General features: G+C 39.8%; 1 protein-coding gene across 13 annotated transcripts in view; it reads right to left on the bottom strand.

Moving 5' to 3' along the window:
• The window catches only part of PARN (poly(A)-specific ribonuclease), a 154,810-nt gene extending 135,918 nt beyond the window's left edge, over positions 1-18,892 (bottom strand). For 9 of the 13 annotated variants that reach the window (XR_010590833.1, XR_010590834.1, XR_010590832.1 and 6 more), the window contains exons 1-13: positions 18,398-18,601; positions 17,617-17,694; positions 16,588-16,667; positions 14,254-14,321; positions 14,081-14,162; positions 12,502-12,562; positions 11,328-11,493; positions 10,599-10,664; positions 10,172-10,210; positions 8,693-8,735; positions 7,845-7,925; positions 2,942-2,998; positions 1,167-1,244 (exon numbers count right to left, since the gene is read on the bottom strand). Coding sequence is in view for 8 of the 13 variants with exons in the window: in XM_065558861.1 (XP_065414933.1) it covers positions 1,167-1,244; positions 2,942-2,998; positions 7,845-7,925; positions 8,693-8,735; positions 10,172-10,210; positions 10,599-10,664; positions 11,328-11,493; positions 12,502-12,562; positions 14,081-14,162; positions 14,254-14,321; positions 16,588-16,667; positions 17,617-17,694; positions 18,398-18,578 (1,080 nt within the window). In the remaining 5 variants the exon portion in view is untranslated. Of the gene's footprint in view, positions 1-1,166; positions 1,245-2,941; positions 2,999-7,844; positions 7,926-8,692; positions 8,736-10,171; positions 10,211-10,598; positions 10,665-11,327; positions 11,494-12,501; positions 12,563-14,080; positions 14,163-14,253; positions 14,322-16,587; positions 16,668-17,616; positions 17,695-17,939 lie in introns of all 13 variants that reach the window. The other 4 variants (XM_065558855.1, XM_065558854.1, XM_065558859.1 and 1 more) reach the window with 3 other exon arrangements.
• Positions 18,893-20,903: the final 2,011 nt, after the last annotated feature.

Raw genomic sequence — 20,903 nt, 5'->3', positions numbered from 1 at the left:
CTCATTGTTCACCTCTTTTTCCAGATCATTCATGACTATGTTGAACATAACTTGTCCCAGTATAGATCCTTGGAGGACCCCACTATTGATCTCTCTCCACTGTGAAATCTGACCATTTATTTCTACCTTTTGTTTCTTACCTTTTAATGAGTTACTGATCAATGACAGGACCTTTCCTCTCATCCTATGACTGTTTACTTTGCTTAAGAGTCTTTGGTGAGAGACCTTGTCAAAGGCTTTCTGGAAGTCCAAGTACACTATAGCCATTGGATACTTGTCCACATTTGTTGACCCTAGGGTGACCAGATGTCCCAATTTTATAGGAACAGTCCTGGTATTTGGAGCTTTGTCTTATATAGGCACCTATTACCCCCACGCCCATCCCAATTTTTCCACACTTGCTATCTAGTCACCCTAATTGACCCAGAATTAGAATAGATTTGTGAGGCAGGATTTCCTCATTGACTCTTCAACATATTGTGTTCATCTATGTATCTGATCATTCTATTCCTTACTATAGTTTCAACCAATTTGCGTAGTACTGAAGTTAGGCTTAGAAGCCTGTAATTGTCAGGATGGCCTCTGGAGCCTTTTTTTAAAAATCAGCATTACATTAGCTATCCAGTAGTCTTCTGGTAGAGGCTAATTTAAGCAATAGTTTATATATCATAGTAAGCAGCTCTGCAATTTCATGTTTGAGTTCCTTCAGAATTCTTGGGTGATTACCATCCAGTCCTGAGATTTCAAATTACTGTTGAATTTATCAGTTTGTTCCAAAACCTCCTCTACTGACACTTCAATCTGGGAGGGTTCCTGAGATCTGTCAACTAAAAAGAATAGCTAGGTGTGGGAAATTCCCCTCCTTTGCATCTCTCGTTGCATCTCTTACTACGGCACTTCATTCAAAGATACAGTTACCAAATTGATGATGGAGATAATTTCAGCCCTAACTGCAAACTCTCCCTAGTAGAGGGTTTAAGAAAACTGAATGAACTATGGGCCAGTATCTCCAGAAAGCAAACAGATTTCTAATAGCATTTTAAAGATTCTATTTTAGTTTGTTCAAAACCCCCTAGTAAGTTTCCATGCACAATAGATTTCAGATGAATTACTTCAAATTTCAGAATACATTTTCTAATTACCTGAAGACTGACAAGGCCACTTACTTCAGGTAGGGGACAGTAAAACTGGTGAATCGTGTGCATGACATCCAGTAGCATGTTGTGTCCAACAACAAGTTTGCCCTAAAGAAAGAGTCCATTATATGTGTGAATGACATTTCAAACTACTGTATACAAAATAGGTTACGGAAAAGGCTCTGGTGCAGTTTCACTCAGTTTTCAATTCATTACATTTTAACTTCAAACTACTATACTGAATGACAAGCATAGTCTTTACAGTTCAAGTATCTGATAATTATTTGTACAGTGGCAGTACCAATAAGAAGAGGGGAGGGGACGATTGTGGCAGGCACTGTACAAACACGATGAGTCCTGTTCTAGAGACCATAGCAAAACCATTTAAAAACCTATTTTGAATATTTAGGTGGAAAGTAAGCAGACCCTGTTGAGCTTTCTTTTACTGTGGTTATGCTTTTTACCTTGTGGTTACAGCCAAAACAAGAGCTATGTCCTTTTTGAAAAAAAAATTAAATGACTCAGAATCTTGTTAGCTCCTATAAGAAATTGGTATTATTCACTTTTTAAAAGATCTAATGAATAGGTGTAGTGAAATTTCATATTACTAAAGACTTTTTAAAAAGGATACACTACACTTATTTTATATCAAAGCATTGCCATAACCAAAAGTCTTAATTAAAGTCAAGTAGAGCCCTGCACGGATACAAAATTTATATCCATGGATGTGGATATCCACGGAGCTGCAGGGCTCTACTAAGAACTACAGCAACGAAAGCAACAGCATGTCGGGCTGCCGTTCACAGGAGCCAGCACCCCACCCAGGCAGCTCCTCTGGCGTGGATGTACCATCTCCAGCCCTGGCCACTGGGACGGGCACCAGGCTCACCGGCAGCTGCCCCGGTCACACTAGTGTGTGCGAGCAGCTTCCATACTCCCATACGGCAGCCCCACATGCTGTTGCTATCACCGTTGTGGTTCCTGATAGAGCACAGCAGGTCTGCACATATGCACTTTAGACCCAAGGATATAAATTTTGTATCCGCGCAGGGCTCTGAAGTTACATACATTAAAGTCATACTTCATTAGTATTTGCTTATTTGTACAATTTAGTAGTAATGGACCTCATACTCTATGTGAATTATCAACTTTTTACTGTTAACTACATTGGGACTCCCTGAGACCTTTTCCACTCGGCTTATCCAGAACACTTCATCCAGTTCTCTGGGATCTAAAAAAAACTCAGTTTGACTCTAGATTTCATCACTAAGGTTCCTTTATTTGCCATACAGCAAAGCTACACTGAGCTTATCAAACAAAAACAGGGAGGTGAATGCAGGGTATATCACACCTCCAAACATACACAGAAACCCTCTCCCTTCATATACATTTACACATCTCATTGCATTTACTATACATGACATTTTTGTATTGGCTTGATTACTTTGCAAAAACCAATCCCTGTGCAGCATGCTGTGTCCATAAATTGTTGATGCTTGACCTCTTCTCTGCATTCCTAATTAATCTTGTCCATTGCTAGTAAATGGTTCCCTGGATGTTCTCCCTCTTACCTTAGCTTGCTCAGACATTCTGTTTTTTTAGCCTACTGACCTATTTACTTATCTTATTTAGCACAAAAGTTCTGCTTTCAACCTGATGATCCGTTTACCTCTCTAATCCTATCCGCCAAGTAATGAGGCCTCCCTCCAAGTGTTAATTACTCATGTCAGGCCAGGCCTCAGCTGAAAACTAAAGGTATATATGAGAAGGAAAAAAAAACACCCACAATGTGTTGGTTAACTTACAGAATTAGCAATGGCATGAATGACTCTGGAAAATCCCACTGCATCACTGAGTTCTTCCTGCAAAATTTCAAGTATCATTAAGTGAAGTATAAATGCAAATAACTGACAGCAATGTCTGTATATTGTGACAACAAGACAATATCCCCGCAACTCCAACTCAAATTAAGGTCCCCCATTCTGTATACTTCATAAAATGATAATCAGATCAGACCCTAGGAAAGGCAAATATTTGTGGAAGTATTATTGTGGTCAGAGTAGGGCACTGGTATCCGCTGTCTCTCTAATGGTGTAAATAAAGACAAGTCAACTTGTGCCATAGATCCCCATCTATAAAATAGGCATAAGCTGGCCTGAAAACTGTTGGGAATGTCTAAGTCAGATACTATAAACTTCTACATAGTATTGCAAACAATGGGGCTAAAAGTAAAACTGCTCAATAGTATCAAATGTTTTTGTTCATTTTCATTTGATGAACTTTGCTTTTGCTATTAGAGCAAGAGTGAAAAAAACTTCTACCACCTCATTTCAATGCCTACATTGCCAAGGAAAAACAAGCAGTGAGGTGTTTTTGTTTAAACAATTCACTATTGCTTTAATTCTACTCTCACTGAAGTCAATGAGACTTAAAATTGACTTCAATAACGGCAGAGTTAAGCCTCCATCGAATGCTTTTCAAAATCTTCCTTTAGCAGTAAAAGTTGCAAGAGGGCAAGCAGAGAGTTGACAGGAGGTGAAAGAAGTCACACTGAAAGTGTGTTTAGCTGAGTCAGAAAGGGGTGTTCAATATCAAGCCAAAGAGGCCTTCCACTTATGAGCAAATAATGCATGCTCAAAACAGGTTGAATTTTTATCCTGAAACATGCATTCAATAAAGGGTGCCTGGCATTTTTCTGCTGAGGACTCAGGACTTTTGTCAGGCCCCAGAGACAGACACAGACATCTCACGACTCAACCATTTGATATTTTAGAGATTTGTCTTGATTTCAGACCTCAGTCTGTAAGGTATTTGGAAGTACTGCTAATCTATACACCATTAGTTTAAAATACTGATCTGTGAGTTGCATGCTGTATACAACAAGCTACTACATTATTCTATAATGTAATCAGCAAAACTGAATGAGGTGCATTTTGGGGCTGGAGGAAAGGAGGACAGGACTCCATTAGATGTCCCTGCTGCATCTGGGTTACAAGGGAGGGAGAAAAGGGAGACAGACTTACCTGAGCAGAGCCAAGGTGGGAAAAGTGGTCAGACCAGATGGAGGCTCTGACTGACCATGTGTACCAGGGAAGGGAGGTATTTATACCCCATGCATACCAGAAGGAATGTGCACTCTCAGTCACTGATCAGCAGCACCCATCTTCCCACCCATGGGATCAAAGTAGGACAGGATTTTATGATCTTCTGTGGGTTTGCGCTGGTTGCTTTTTTCATTTGGAGCTGGAAAGGAATTTTTCACCATCACCTTCCCACAGCAGGTGAGGGACCAAGAGATGCAAGGAAGGAGGCTAGGTCAAGATGTTGCAACTTAGGTAATACATGCAACAGGTGTTCAGTGCAGGTACTCATTAGAGGGGATACAGTTCCCTGATAAACAGGAGTTGGAAATGGATTTAGGGGAAGGAATCCCCTAAGAAAAGAGGGGCTGGGGCTCCAAACATCAGGTATAGTCCCCGTTTTTTTTCAAGCCCACTTTAGTCCCCATACAAGGAAATGGTGATGGGGTCCCAACAATGGACTGGGACCAACTTGAAAAGGGGGAGGGCTGATGGCAGCCCTCAAAAGTGGGAATGATTAAGGAAAGAATGAATCTGTACTGTGTGACTCATTGCCACATATGTTAAGTGAATGAAGTTGCAGCCTAAATGAGTCACATTCATTGCATTTTGTCTTTCTTCCTTTTCTTTCTTCCTTTCTGTGGCCAGAACCAAGGTAGTAGCCCTCTGATTGCTCTTAGAACAATGCATTTTTATTGAGCTAGGGTACAGTAAGGAATATTTTTACATTAAAAGTATTATTTCAACAACATGCTACAATACAAATGTGGTGCACCAACTTCACTTAGAAGCATCACACGACTTCTATTTAAATATAAGTACTCAGTCATTGTAAGTAATGCATTTAAGGCTTAAATGTTTCATACATGTATAACCTGCAGATCTGGTAGAGTAGATTCACATAAGGATATAGATGGGGAAGATGTTTGAGCACTGGAAACCCACTCTTTATGCTCATTCTAATGGTAAGAGGACAATACTAAAAACACTTCTTACTTTATCCATTATTAATCCACCTTAAGAGCTACTAACTAAGAAAACTTTTTAACATTTATGGGGAACCTTAGTCTCTGTAGTTATGGCTGGATAAGTTCTACTGTGACTAGTCAATTAATTCTTAGCACAAAAGCATTTGATGTCCCAAAGAAAAGAATTACAAGCACTAAAAATTCATTAAAGCAGGCAATTCAGTACTGCAAGCCATACATCTGGAACTGTATGCCCAGTTTCAGGACTATCCTGGAAAGACTGAAACAGACAGCTATTAAAGTCTTCTCTAATTTTCATTAAAAAGAATAACTGAGGTACTTAATGTCATGAGGGGTACAATAAAAAAAACTCAGGCCTTCCTTTTGACACCAAGTCAAAGTAAGAAAATAAGAATTATAGAATATCAGGGTTGGAAGGGACCTCTGGAGGTAATCTAGTCCAACCCCCTGCTCAAAGCAGGACCAATCCCCAACTAAATCATCTCAGCCAGGGCTATGTCAAGCCTGACCTTAAAAACCTCTAAGGAAGGAGATTCCACTGCCTCCCTAGGTAACCCATTCCAGTGCTTCACCACCCTCTTAAGGAAAAACTTTTTCACAATATCCAACCTAAACCTCCCCCACTGCAACTCGAGACCATTACTCCTTGTCCTATCATCTGCCACCACTGAGAACAGTCTAGATCCATCCTCTTTGGAACCCCCTTTCAGGTAGTTGAAAGCAGCTATCAAATCCCCCCTCATTCTTCTCTTCCGCAGACTAAACAATCCCAGTTCCCTCAGCCTCTCCTCATAAGTCATGTGCTCCAGCCCCCTAATCATTTTTGTTGCCCTACGCAGGACTCTTTCCAATTTTTCCACATCCTTCTTGTAGTGTGGGGCCCAAAACTGGACACAATACACCAGATGAGGCCTCACCAATGCCGAATAGAGGGGAATGATCACATCCCTCAATCTGCTGGCAACGTTCCTACTTATAGAGTCCAAAATGCCGTTAGCCTTCTTGGCAACAAGGGCACACTGTTGACTCATATCCAGCTTCTTGTCCACTGTAACCCCTAGGTCCTTTTCTGCAGAACTACTACCTAGCCATTTGGTCCCTAGTCTGTAGCAGTGCATGGGATTCTTCCTTCTTAAGTGCAGGGCTCTGCACTTCTTGTTGAACCTCATCAGATTTCTTTTGGCCCAATCATCTTAATTTGTCTAGGTCCCTCTGTATCCTATCCCTACCCTTCAGCATATCTACCACTCCTCCCAGTTTAGGGTCATCTGCAAACCTGCTGAGGATGCAATCCACACCATCCTCCAGATCATTAATGAAGATATTGAACAAAACCGGCCCTAGGACCAACCTTTGGGGCATACCGCTTGATACCGGTTGCCAACTAGACATGGACCCATTGATCGCTACCTGTTGAGCCCGATGATCTAGCTAGCTTTCTATCCACCTTACAGTCCATTCATCCAGGCCATACTACTTTAACTTGCTGGCAAGAATACTGTGGAAGACCATATCAAAAGCTTTGCTAAAGTCAAGGAATAACACATCCACTGCTTTTCCCTCATCCACAGAGCCAGTTATCTCATGATAGAAGGCAATTAGGTTAGTCAGGCATGACTTGCCCTTGGTGAATCCATGCTGACTTTCCTCTCCTCTAAGTGCTTCAAAATTGATTCCTTGGGGACCTGCTCCATGATTTTTCCAGGGACTGAGGTGAGGCTGACTGGCTTGTAGTTCCCCGGATCCTCCTCCTTCCCTTTTTAAAAGATGGGCACTACATTAGCCTTGTTCCAGTCATCCGAGACCTCTCCCAATCACCATGAATTTCCAAAGATAATGGCCAATGGCTCTGTAATCACATCCGCCAACTCCTTTAGCACCCTCGGATGCAGTGCATCCAGCCCCATGGACTTGTGCTTGTCCAGCTTTTCTAAATAGTCCTGAACGACTTCTTTCTCCACAGAGAGCTGGTCACCTCCTCCCCATACTGGTCTGCCCAGTGCAGTAGTCTGGGAGCTGACCTTGTTCGTGAAGACAGAGGCAAAAAAAAGCATTTAGTACATCCTCTGTCACTAGATTGCCTCTCCCATTCAATAAGGGGCCCACACTTTCCTTGACCTTCTTCTTGTTGCGAACATACCTGTAGAAATCCTTCTTGTTACTCTTAACATCCCTTGCTAGCTCCACGGTGTCACTTTAGTTTGAAAATAGTACAAGGAAACACTTTTCAGAATGCAGTTAGCTACTACTAAAGGTTTTCAAATACTGTAGCAAGTTTTTAAGAGACGAGTAATGATAAATATCTTCTAGCTATGCTTGCTAAGATAAAGGTAATATGCTCCAGGACATCAGCAGAGAGTCACAGTGAGCAGGTACAAATATTATCCCCCTCCACTTCCATCATGCACAGCACTGCTTACTTAGTCAAGCATATCCCTGATTTTTCCTTCCTCTGAAGGATCAGATATCACCAATGCAAGAGGCAGGACACTGGAGTTGAGAGGTGGGGAAATTTCAGTGTCATAAGTATGTGGAAGTCAAGTCAGTCAGGTCTCTTCCCCAATTCCAACATTTCAATTAAAATGAACAGTGTTTTCTTTACCTTAAGAAAGAACAAACAAGGATACTAAAAATTTTACCTGTTCTTTTGCTTGTTTCTGCTGTTCTCTTCTTTTGCGCTCTTCTTCATCTACCTTGCTAATGACAATGTATCTTTCCTTCTGAAAGCAGTAATGGCATAAGTAAATTATTCCAGGAATAGCTTGACAAAAAAAGTGAGAAACTAAAAGAAGAATCCCAACGCTAATACATGAACCAATCACAATTTGCTATCTAAATTTCTACTGCAAACAAAGCTAAATTGCATCGGTTATACTCAGAGTTTAGCTGCAACAGTTTACCTATTAATATTACAGTATTTCTTTTATAAGCTAATTTTTTCCTAGGGGCTTATAATTTTAACAAGGCTATCTGAGTTGAACCTACTCACATAATGAATCCTAAGGGAAATATGCTTTTTGGTTGGAATGAAAACATTTATCATACTAAGTTTCCCTATGTTTCAGGGGGGTTTTTTAATCCAGTATTTTCAGGTGATTTGGGGTTCATATTGTTTATCTAGCTCTTTGGGAAAAAGTTAATGCTGAATATCTGCTGCAATTATTGTTCTGTTATCAAACCACTCAGCTGACCAAAACTTCATACTCTCAATGTACTGAATGTTAGATAGCCATTATAGTTTTCACTCATACACTTTTAATATAAATATATGTCATATATTTGTATTTATACCTCATGGATTTTAAAGTCAAGCCACTAAGGTTATTCAAAAGTATTTTATCATAGTTTAATGAAAGTTTAAAAGTTTGCATAACAATGCTTCAGCAGGCAAATTTAGAGGTCAAGTAGCATGAAATTTCATTAGGACTGAGATTTCCCTTACACAGAACAAGCATCTAAGACAGTATGTTGTTAGTCAATTAATTACCTTCTCTGTCTCCAGAGTTTCAACATGGATACCTTTTGGATACCTACAGCAAACAGTGAAAGGTAAACTATAGTTTATGACTAATTTGGCAATTAGTATACTGCAGCTCCATCTTCAACTAGGCTAATTTTCATAGCTACACAACTTGTAGTAAGGTTACAGACAGGCTTAATATTAAATCCAAAAACTATTAAGGCAGCTTTTAACCAAAATGAAGTTGGCAAATTCAAAGTACCAAGGTATTCAATAATTTGGCCTTCTTGTGTATCTCAAGAATTTCAACAATTAGTGTTAGTTTCTTAATATACTATGCAGATAGCTGAACTGTTGCTGAGAGAACTCTAACTCAACTTCTTGACTTCAGTGCAATTAAATCAATCTGTGTAATCTGATGTTGGGTTAAGGTACTGCTTGTGCATTTTTTCAGAAAGAAACTTATTCAAAAAAGCAGTTACTAAAGTTACCCATTCAGGAATGCACATACACGCAAATTCCACATGTTTCAGAGTGGTAGCCGTGTTAGTCTGTATCAGCAAAAAGAATGAGGAGTACTTGTGGCACCTTAGAGAATAACAGATTTATTTGGGCATAAGCTTTCGTAGGCTAAAACCTACTTCATCAAAAGCTTATGCCCAAATAAATATGTTAGTCTCTAAGGTGCCACAAGAACTTCAAATTCACACTGCACAATGAGGGCTCGCTGTGGAGTGTAGGCAAAGCTGTTAAAAAAATCTGCCACAATGATAAAAAAATGCAAAATCCCATTATTTCAATGTGCAGATATCCAAACAAGTATTTTAGAGTAACTTACTCATGTTCAACAAAAATGGTAAGGAAAACATTGTGAAAATATATTTGTTAAACAGCTTAAAGACCTCATCTCATCTCCATTGCTCAAATGGCTTCTTCAATAGCTTTTTTATCTACTTTTAAAATACAATTTACTTCTAAAGATGAGAATCAGCACAAATCAATTTTAGCTAAGAACAGCCTCTAAAAACAGGATTTTAAGAACTACTGCCAACTTGAAACAATCTCCCACAATATCACCCGTAAATATAACACCCTATAGAACTATTTATCGTTCAAATTAATCCCACTATCTATGCAGGAATACATTCCTGCTCTACAGTTGTTTGCAATAACTGCACACTGTACGTTAAGAGTCACATGTTATTACATAATCACTCTAATCTGTTAGTTGTAAATTGAACAGTACAATGTATTTTAATAATTATAAGTGGTAAAATAGAAATATACTCAATTTAAAAAAAAGGATTATAATGAACCCCTAAGAACTCCACGCTTGTAAGCATTAGTTCAGTTTAGCCCTATTACAAGACTGCTTAAGAAGAGAAACAATCTAAATATAATGGATATGAGATTTAGCATAGATCAGCTTTTTATCCAGATTTTTTCATGTTAAAAACAGCACAGATATACAGTAGGTAAGGTAAGAGGTTAACACTAGTAACTTACTTCCAGCTCAAGGTCTGATAAATTAGTTTCCTCTGAAATCTTTAAAAGCAAAAAAGAGTAATGTTATTAATGGTTCTCGTATATAAATATTTCAAAGTCAAAGACAAATTTATGTTAAAAATTCATGCAGTGAACATAAAACAGCTCATGGTGTTATCACATAGTATTTTAAAGGGCATTTAAAGGGCTAAACACTAGTTTAATTTTCCAAGGAGAAATTGATTTACGTCTTATTGTACATATATCTGCCTTTCTGATGAGAATGACTTGCCAAAAAGAAGGGATAAATTTGTTGACACTATCTGCAGAAAGAGGCTTCCACCTCCCTGATATAGCTGGCTAGTAGGTAAAACCTAATTTCTTATATAGAAGACAGTTCAGAGTTCTCTGTTTACCAGAGAAAAAGTGTTTATTTTTAGAAACTGACCCTGTGCATGGCTCCAACTGCAAACTCTTGTTTTCTTCATTCTGTATCAAATCTTCAATTTGCTCCCTGGAGGAAATAGATTAAACAGGTTATTTTTTGCTTTTACTAATACAATACTATTGTCACAAAAACATTTAGTGATATATGCCAAAAGGCAAGGCAAATCTTTTATAAGAAGGATTAATGGAATATTTAAGACATTTATTATTTTTTACATATGTGTGTGTGTGTGTATATTTTTTTTTTTTCATTTTTAGAGACATTAGTATAGTGATAAATATGAAATCTTGAGTGATTAAGAAATCTAAAACAGAAACCAAGGGTAGACTTAAATGCCTTCATATTTGAGGGCCAGAACATACATGGCCATTATTTTCCATTCAAGATCAAAAACTAAGAATTGGATTAAACTTTAGCAGAGATTTTGGAAAACTGACACTACCGTCAAGAGTCAAAAATGTAACTAACAACTTGAGTACCCTTGATGTAGCTGAAGACAGATTACTGAAAGTTGCAGATAAGCAGCAAAAAAGTCTGATTAAAAGGAACAGAAGTTTCCCAGACTTAAACCCTCTCATTCAAAAGAACATTTTGTTAAGACTGACAAATTTAGAATCAGAACACTGGAAACTTCAAGTTTTTAGGCAACTTCAGAATGGAGGACTACCACATAAAGAACAGTGCGCACACATTAGGATGACATGATTTCATTTTTATATTTCCACTTACACCACTCTCTCAATGAATTTTTTCTGATCCTCAGGAATCGTCACAGGACACTTTGTGGCATTAGGGGAAATGTACGATAGGGTCCCTGCACCATTTGCCTGAGAACGTTTTTCATCATACTGCTCCCGTAATTGTCTTTCCTCTTCCTGATTTAAATATGGAATTCCTAAGAAAAACATTGTACAGACTTTATCATTAAAAGCAAGCAAATATTGCACAGCTCAGAGAGGCTTAGTCACTACCCTGGTCATGTTACACCCTAAAAACTGAAAAGAAAAAAAAAAATCTGTATCCCTCAAATATTTCTTCTAAGCTTCCCTTTCCTTATCTCTAGTTGCAATGGATTTCTTTTGAGACAGCCAAAGCAGCTGGCACCTTCAAGTCTAAATGAGTCACAAGCACTTTAGGCCCTGCTCCTGCAATCTGATCCTCACAGGCAGACCCCTATTTCTGCACAGAACCTCACCGAATTTGATGGGCCTTCAAATTGTTGATACATGACTGGGGCTTCTGAGTGCTACCACAAAGCAAATAAATAAGGAATAGGGATCTACCCATATGGATATAGTTTAACTCAAGGCCACAGATTGTTATGGATGTCAAGGAGCTTTGAAGTAGTTGCCATGTATCTCACAGAAAAGATTTGCAAAACATCAGAGCCCTGCAGGTATTAATTACCTTACGAAACCTGCTGAAATAGGGAAGTGTTGAGCAGAAGTGCGGCAATATATAGGTTCCTAAATTGAGGAACAAGTCAAATGACTCTGGCACTGTCATATTAAGTATCACAATTATCTAGTCCTTTGTTTTTTAGTGGGTACACAAACCAAAGTTGTAATCTTTCCAAAAGAACTTTCCTATAGGTTTTACTGCTGGAACAATGGCATTTTCTAGCTTGTCACACTGTAAAACTATCATCACTAAACTATGCTTAGACAAGTAGGCATTCACCTGTTTCTAAGAAAATGTAGATGGACATAGTCACTTTCCCTCCTCCCCCCCACAAACATTGTATAGAACTTCATTTGCATTATTAAAACACCAAATAAGCTATGACCTTAGCAACTTTACCAAAAGGTCAAAAATGTACATGTTTTGCCTTTGGTTTTAAACAGGAAACGGAGGAAAAGAAAGATAGTCTATAAAAACAGGTTATAAAATAAAGAAAGCTTACCATTGCGAAAAACTTTATTAAAATCAAATCCTTGGTTTGCTAAAAAGTCTATACTTGAACTCTGAAAAAGAGAACAACAACAACAAAAAACCAGCTTTGTGACTGATTCTACACCACTGAAATTTCAAAGGTCAATTAAAAAACAACCCAGATATTTTCCTCAAACATATTTGTTTTAAAAAAACCTATACTAACTTTTTTCTTTGTCAAAGTATTAGGTTAGTGAACTCAAGAAAGTTAGTCTGTGCAATGAAATAGTTTATTAAAAGATGAAGTTTAATGAAGTAGAACAAGTCATTTATAATTAAATCTTTCCATCAGTATTTTGTCACTTACTTGCGCGTAACAGATAATCTATGGCTTGCGCACTATGGATAACAATACATCCCAAAACCTTAACATCAAACCCACCATAACACCAATTAATATGTAGTACACTGTTAAAATTATAATAAAAAAAGCCACTTTGAAGCTATGTACCATTTTGATTTTAGTTAGAAGCTATAGAGTCATGATTTTAGTTTGCCCAGAGAGCCAAGTGAAGCTCAGGATTGTTTAAAAGTGTACTCTTTCAAACGAAAACCTTACAAATGCATCTACAGGAGCCATTTTGGCAATGAGATTCATGATATCCAGGGCAACATGGAAACAAGCAAGACAGTAGTTTCTACCACAGGCAAAGCACAATATAATGGTAATAATGGTGGAAAGGAGTGTAAAGCTTTCTACATATGTATCTATTACTATATAGATTTTTTTAAAATACATATGCAACTTTCTGTAATAAAAAGAGAAGTGCATTCTGGGCTCTACCAAGCTACACATGACTTGTACCACTCTTTGGTCTGGCACAAATGTTCAACAACTGTTAGAAAAGAGTCAGGTGGACAAAACATGAGACTATACATTGATGATGTCTGCTGGCTTTCCTTTACTGCTTAGCACTGGCTATGAATCTCAATCTTTGGAATACTGATTATATTTTAAAGATATATGGATGAGAGACTGGAGAAAAATAAAGACATAGGAGAGAAAGAGTTGGGAGGGAGGGACCAGAGGTGGAGGGGGAATGGGAATCAAGTGAAAGCACTGATGTGGCAAAATCTCATGAGTCCAAAAATTCTCACAACAGCTTTGGGGAGCAATGAGAGAGAGAGAGGGAGAGAATAAGAATGGATAGGAAGAGAAAACAAGAAAAAAGCTGGATAAGAAAATACTTTATAATGTCATAAATCTGATAGTCAGCTTCAGACAGTCACCTCAGTCACCAGAAAAAAAACGAAGACCTGTATTAAACAGCAGGAGTTTAAAAAGTGGCATGACCTTTACTTCATTTTTCAACCTAGTTTTCTTCATTTATAGAATATGGTCCCACTAAGACTTTTTTTTTTTTTTTTATACTGAAACTTGCTTCCTTCTCTATGCACTGAGGGGAAAAAAAAATCCATGAAGAATGAATTATACATAGGCAAAAATGCTTGGGGGACGAACCAAAATTGACACCACTACAGAATTTTCCCAAAAATCATTTTGAAAAGTTTTTCAGTAGCAATACATATAAACCTGTTTTTCCACTAACCTGACAGACAAACTTGACATCTGGTGAACTTCTATTGAAGGGTTTTGGAAAAATATAGAAGTTGAATGATTTCATTATGTATCTGTGAAAGGTAAGAGTTACAAATCAAAATAGAGCTTATCAATATTACCTAGTATAAAAAAAGTTAGGAATAAGTCAAGGAAACAACATACTTAGCTTCTGTGTGGTCATATTTAAAACTACAAAGGCCAAACTGAAAAAGCAAGAAATCCATGGAATGCTGAAAAGGAAAAACAAGTGAGAATAATGGTTACAATACATTTTGAAATGCAACTGAGAGGCACTCTGGGAAAAAGTTATTTGTCTGAACCTCAGATATCTGTACCTCATCGATACATATTGGCACTACTAGCTTTACCTCGAGTGAAAATGCCTTGGCATAATACCTTAGTTTAAAAAGGATCTTTAGCTACGTAAGACTCATGTTTAAAAAGAAAATTATTCTTACCAATAACATTCTATTTTTCTTCTGAAGTTTAGCATTTCATTTTTACCTTTTCTTCATTTCTGCATTTTTTTTCTGCACTTCATTCAGCTTGGACAATGAATAGACTAAATTTTCACTTTGTTTCTCCTGCAGTAGGGCAATATTGTTTCAGCTTCCATTATTGCAAAGGTATGAACTAAACCCAGCTTTTTAGAAACAAGTTCTTTTCATTTATATTAAAAGGGACACCACCAACTTGATCTGTTCAACTTCAAGTAAATATCAGAGGGGTAGCCGTGTTAGTCTGAATCTGTAAAAAGCAACAGAGGGTCCTGTGGCACCTTTGAGACTAACAGAAGTATTGGGAGCATAAGCTTTCGTGGGTAAGAACCTCACTTCTTCAGATGCAAGAAGAAGTGAGGTTCTTACCCACGAAAGCTTATGCTCCCAATACTTCTGTTAGTCTCAAAGGTGCCACAGGACCCTCTGTTGCTTTTTTCAAGTAAGTAGTTTCTGAAGATGTACATGCCTCAAGTACCTCCTGACAGCTTTTCTAATGTTACAGCTATCTTTCCAAAAGTTGTTTCTCTTCTCCATTGTTATTCACACAACCCACATGACGTGAGCCTGATAGACTACTCTGGCGGAGACAGTGGAACTGTACACAAAAAGCTAAAAAATCCACAAAGTAAACAAAATGCAAAATAGAACTATTCTTCTAATATCTTGAATTCTAATAATCCTAACTGTAACCTCTAACAATAGCAGATAAAATATACAGATATATGATTTAAGTTTGGTAAATTCTTGCTTTAAAAATCTAGTGTTGGGGCCAACAGACTCTTTAAAGGGACAAATGTAGTAGCTTTTATAGCTAATTGCAAATATGCATGATCATAAGCTTAGCAAGTATTTTACAAGAAAAGGCTTCCTTCCCTTTCTGAGATATAATCTTAGTTTTAAATAGTACTGAAAGCTTTTGGCATATTCCTTCTCATGACTGACAGTCAACCTAACCCCAAGATCTGAGAAGTAATTTAAGCACTTCCAGTAGAAGATAATAGTATTTTGAAAAAAAGGATACCTATTACAGCTTCAATAGTCAAAGTTGTTAAGTGTAAGCTGTTGCCACAACACCATTTCTAAAGGCATGTCTATATGGTAGGTTAGTGCACGGCAAATGGGGGTATAAATCTACAGCGCTTCAGCATGCCACGCAGTGACAGTCTGTGTGGACCTTGCTGCTGCTGCTGCACACTAAAAATTCCCTAGTGCACTTTGTGTTATTGTGCAGCAGTAAGTACATATGGACAATAATTGTGGGACATGCTAGAGCACTGTAGATTTACACCCCAGATTGCTGCATCTTAACTGTTCATCTAAACAAGCCCTAACACCAAGTTGCAATCCTCTCTTTTCCCCCATTTCATCTGGCAGCTGCCCAAAGGGTTCTTGTTTGGTGGTGTGTGGTTTCCTCCTCCCTTCCCCCTGCCCCCTTCCCCTTGTGTACAAGGCCAGATATCAGATTCCCACCTTCCACTATTTGTCTAGCACAAGGTTCTCAAGCTTATTTGATTGGGTCCCCCTTCTTTGTGTCTGTAGTAATTTACACAAACATACACACAAGTACATATACCACCACACAGCTCTGAAGGCAGAGTGGAGAGCAGTGACTGCTGGCTGGGCGCCCAGATCTGAAGGCAGCACCATGCCAGCAGCAGCACAGAAGTAAGGGTGACTATTTTAACCTAATGTAAATTTAAAATCCTACTTGTCTCCACTGTTTCCCTGCCAACATCCCATAAGTAGCCAAATATTAGACTACAGGCAAAGTTAAAAAACATTTAGCCTATTTTTCCTGCTGGAATTCAAGTTTTTAATCTATGAGTACTATTTAGAATGGAGCAAAAGTCTTAATTTGTCTCAGAATAATGCCTATTATGACATACTGATATACTACTAACAAATCTAACAGTTTGTTCAAGTCTCAGATACATTGCACCTCCTACCAAGGATGGCAAAATACTTAAATAGTTTCATTTTAACTCTTAAGTTTTACCTTTTTAAGTTTTTGATACCTTTCTTCTGGTGTGTCAAAGCCATTGGTTAATGTGCTAACAGATGGCCCATCACTGATTCCTAAAAAAATATAGGAAATATTACATAAAAATAAAGGTTTCAGATTAGCAACCGTGTTAGTCTGTATCCGCAAAAAGAACAGGAGTACTTGTGGCACCTCTCTAAGGTGCCACAAGTACTCCTGTTCTTTTTATAAAAATAAAGCTATTTAAAGACACTGGGTGAGGAGCAGCAACAAATGACAATTATTAAGAAGTCTGCCACTATGTCACTAACAGAATATTACATTATATGTGTATAAGTTACCACTCAACTGAAAATAAACGTCTTCCATTACAGGTGAACATCCCTCTTTAAACAAAAGCCAATTAATCTATGTCATTCTACATAAACAATCTGGTGAGTTCAGAGAAAATAACATGCTAGCAGCGAAGCCATGTTCTAGGAAAAACTATGAAAGCCTCACTTGTGGCATTCACCAGTTAGATAAATAATCCTGATAGAATGGAATGTGGTACCAATGACCAGATGTTGATGGGTCTCAAGCCACATTACTGGAGCCAGAACCAGAGTCAACGAAGTGACAAACCAACAGGAGTGTGAAAAATATTGTCAAGTGACTGTTGGCATCTCTTATGCAATACATAACCCATATGTACAGTGTTAAATTTAACATTGACCTCGCTTTTGTTTTAAGTATTTCAGTTTCCTATTCAGGCATCTTAGAACAACAGAAAATTCTAAAGACAGTTACTACATCTAACAGCAAAGGGAAGTCCATAAGCAAAGTAGCTGCAGATTCATACAGCAGATCTCTGTTAGCCCATTTGCTAATACTCCCCCTTCACAAGGGGTGCTGAAACAATTTTTATAGCAGGGATGCCGAGAGCCCTTGAACTAAACTGTAAATCCCGTATATAAGGAAACCACTTCAGGTCAGGGGGTATGGCACCACCCCAGCACCCCTAATTCCAAATCTATGACGTTCACAAAATAATCTTAACTGTACCTGAAAATTCGCCATCAATAGCCAAAAAGTCTGCTTCCTCGATGGCTTCATACACTTTATTTAGGTGATCCTTAAAATCTATAAAGAAATTATTAAAAACATCCCTGAGAACAGGGCTGTTATCATCTCGGGAACCTCCATCCCGCCTCCCACCGCACGGGAGCTAGACAGCAGGGCCCTGAGAGCCACCCTCGGTCTCGCAGCCTTTTTAAGAGACTCAGCGAACCGTTGCAAGGAGAACCGTCATTTTAGAGATAAACGGACAACCCCGGGCCTGCAGAGGAGAGAGCCAAAAATACAGGGCGCCCAACGACTCGGCTCACGTTCCGCGGCTTCCCCGAGAGCACACAGGCCAGGGACCGCGTCAGCGCAGGGCCACAGGCAGCAGCACAAGGGCCGGGCTTTGGGGTGCAGACAGCGGGCCGGAGGTCACAGCTCAGCCAGGTACCGCGGCAGGGCCCGCGCGTGGAGCCCCGGCCCCTGTGAGGCAGCGGCAGGCAGCCCACCTACTGCTCCCCGTCCCCTCACTCTGGGGCGGCTGAGCCGAGCCTGCCCTGCCTGGCGCCCTCTCGCGGGGACTCCCCCCCTCCTCGGCACCAGAAGCCTCCTCGCAGGGGCACGTGCAGCTCCCGAGCACAGCGGAGCCCCGGCTGCTACGGGAACGGGCCGGTCACGGCCCCGAGGACACTCTCGGGGCCCCGAGAGCGGCCCAGGAGAAGAGCGGTGAGGCCAGGCCCTGGGAAACCGGCCCCCACCCGGCGCGCGCCCCGCCGTCACTCACTGCTCCTGATGATCTCCATCCCCGCAGCCCGCACCAGCCCGGCCGGAGCCCTGCTCCGCAGCGTCCTAAACCCGGCTCTGCCCGCACCGAGCACTTCCGGAAACAACCCTCCTCCCCCGCCGGACACGTGAGCGCTCACGTGAGCGGCCCGACGCGGGAGGCGGGCGAGGATAGCTGCCATATTGTCCCGCGGGGCGCCAATCCGGCGTGGCGGTTTGGGCGGTTTGTGCTTCGTGGCTTCTCGCGCGCAGCCGCGCTCCAAGTTCCACAGCGCGAGCTAGGCGGCTGTCCTTCCCACGGCTCCTCGGGGAGCCGCAGCCCACACAGCGGTACCCCCAGCCCTTTTCCTGCGGCATCGCTATTGATAGTTGCACCCCAAGGATTCCCTCAGCCCATGGCGCCCTCCCCGTGTCCCTTCCCTCCCGCCTCCATTTAGCCTTAAGTGTGCCGCCGAAGAGGCTGCCTGACTGCCGTGCTTGGTGCTGCAGAATACATAGAGCCGCCCCTGGTGAGTGCCCTAAGTGTATGGAAGTTTGACCCAATGAAGGGGCTGACCCAAAAACGACACAACTCAACCATGAGCAAAGTTAAGCCTTTGCAGCAGAAATTTTAAACTTTACATTTAAAACAAAGCTTTAGTGTAGGGAATAGTCCTACACTGGTACCCCAACCAGCTGAGAGTAGCATTTTTTCCCATCTCTTAATTTCTGTGATTCTAAGAGCAGTAGGAGCAGAGAGAGAGCAGAATAAGTGTCTAAGGGCTGCTCTATCATACAAAGTCAACCTAACTAGGTCATGCAGCCCTGTGAAAAAATTCACACCCTCTGCAATGTAGGTAAGCAAACGTAAGCCCCTGCAAAGATGCCGCTAGATCAATGGAAGCATTCTTCTGGATTTACCAGACAAACCCCTTCCATAGTGTAGTACATATCTACAGGCAATATCAGTGCAAGTGCAGCTGTAACATTTCTACTATTGCAGTGGTTCTCAAACATTTTGTATTGGTGACCTCTTTCACACAGCAAGCCTCTAAGTGTGACCCCCTCCTTATAAATTAAATTCAGGTTTTTAATGTAATTTAATTTTAATTTAACGGGGTTGGGGCTGACAGCTCCCTGTGCATGGCTGGGCTGGGGGCTATCAGTCCCTGACCCCTACATAACCACCTCATGGCCCCCTGTTTATCAACCCCTGCACTGTAGCCATCCCTTCACAGTGAGAATGAAAAGGTTTAACTTACTGTGCTGTAGGGAGACAAGAAGAGAACAAAGTAAAAACTAAAAAATGGGAGGGAAAGATTTTGACAGCTATGGATTATTATGGATTTGGCTCAATGGAGAAAAGGAAGCTGGAGGAAACAAAGCATATACTTACTGTCCCTGTAGTAAAGATGAAAAGGGATTTCCCACACCCCAAATGAAAGTATTTCACAAACATACACAGTACTAGAAAAATATATGTCTACCTTGTAGGTAATAGCCATCTTCAATATATAAGGTGGCAATTATATATGATACATTTGCACAAGAGTGGGAAATGGAAATGTGGTCTAGTACCTCAGAGCAAACATCCACCTGCTGATTCAACACATGCACTGAAATTTTAGTTGTCCACACTGACAGCAAATTAATTTTTCAACTTTCCAGCAAGATGAAAATTAATCAGGAAGTTTACATCTATTGCTGAGGTATAACGTTAATTTAAACAGATTAAAGTTTGCTGTATGAAAGTGAACTATAATTGGAAAAAATATTTTGCTTTTAATTCTACAGAATATGTCTAAAGAGATCCTTACACTTCTTACTGACTTTTCCTTTCCACAACACTGAACATACCCTTTCAATCCCACCATAGTTCTGTTTTTTCAGTGTAGAGAGACTGAAGCCTGGGATTTTGACTTTCTTCAAAAATGCCTTATCTTTGTCAAACTGCTCCAGTGTAAGTCACCTGGAAAACTTTTTTTTTTTTTGGTTAATAAAAGATTTTAGGGCTTGTCTGTCCACACTAAAGAATAGTACCACTTTATATTGGTGTAGTTAGAGCAACAAAAACTCCTAGTGTTGTTGCAGTTATACCAATATAAAAGTTCTTATCAATAGTGTTTATTCTAGATTATGAATAAAAATAAAATATATCAGTATAAATGCATCCAGACTAGGGCTATTACCACTAACTGTGTTGGGGGAGGAGAATCACACCCCTGACAGACCTTGTTATACCAGTAAAACTTTTACATTGACCAGTCCTTAGTCTATGGGCTCCATATTGGTCCCACTGAGAGTAATAGCCACACTCCAGTTGACTTTCTGGTAGCCTAATATGTCATTTAGGAATGGTAATTCATAGATAATATCTGCAGTTACATTCTGCACTTGTTTAAAAGCATATGAATTTCACCAAGCAACTTCGAACTATATGACAGTACAAGAACTAAAAGAGACCCATATAATGAAAAGGGAAAAAAAACCTGCATCAGTTAACTTTTTTTGTCACACAAAGAAGAGAA

The sequence above is a fragment of the Chrysemys picta genome, chromosome 10 (assembly GCF_011386835.1).
Source record: "Chrysemys picta bellii isolate R12L10 chromosome 10, ASM1138683v2, whole genome shotgun sequence".
In the NCBI taxonomy this organism is placed as follows: domain Eukaryota; kingdom Metazoa; phylum Chordata; order Testudines; family Emydidae; genus Chrysemys; species Chrysemys picta.
This window is presented reverse-complemented; position numbering and strand designations above follow the sequence as displayed.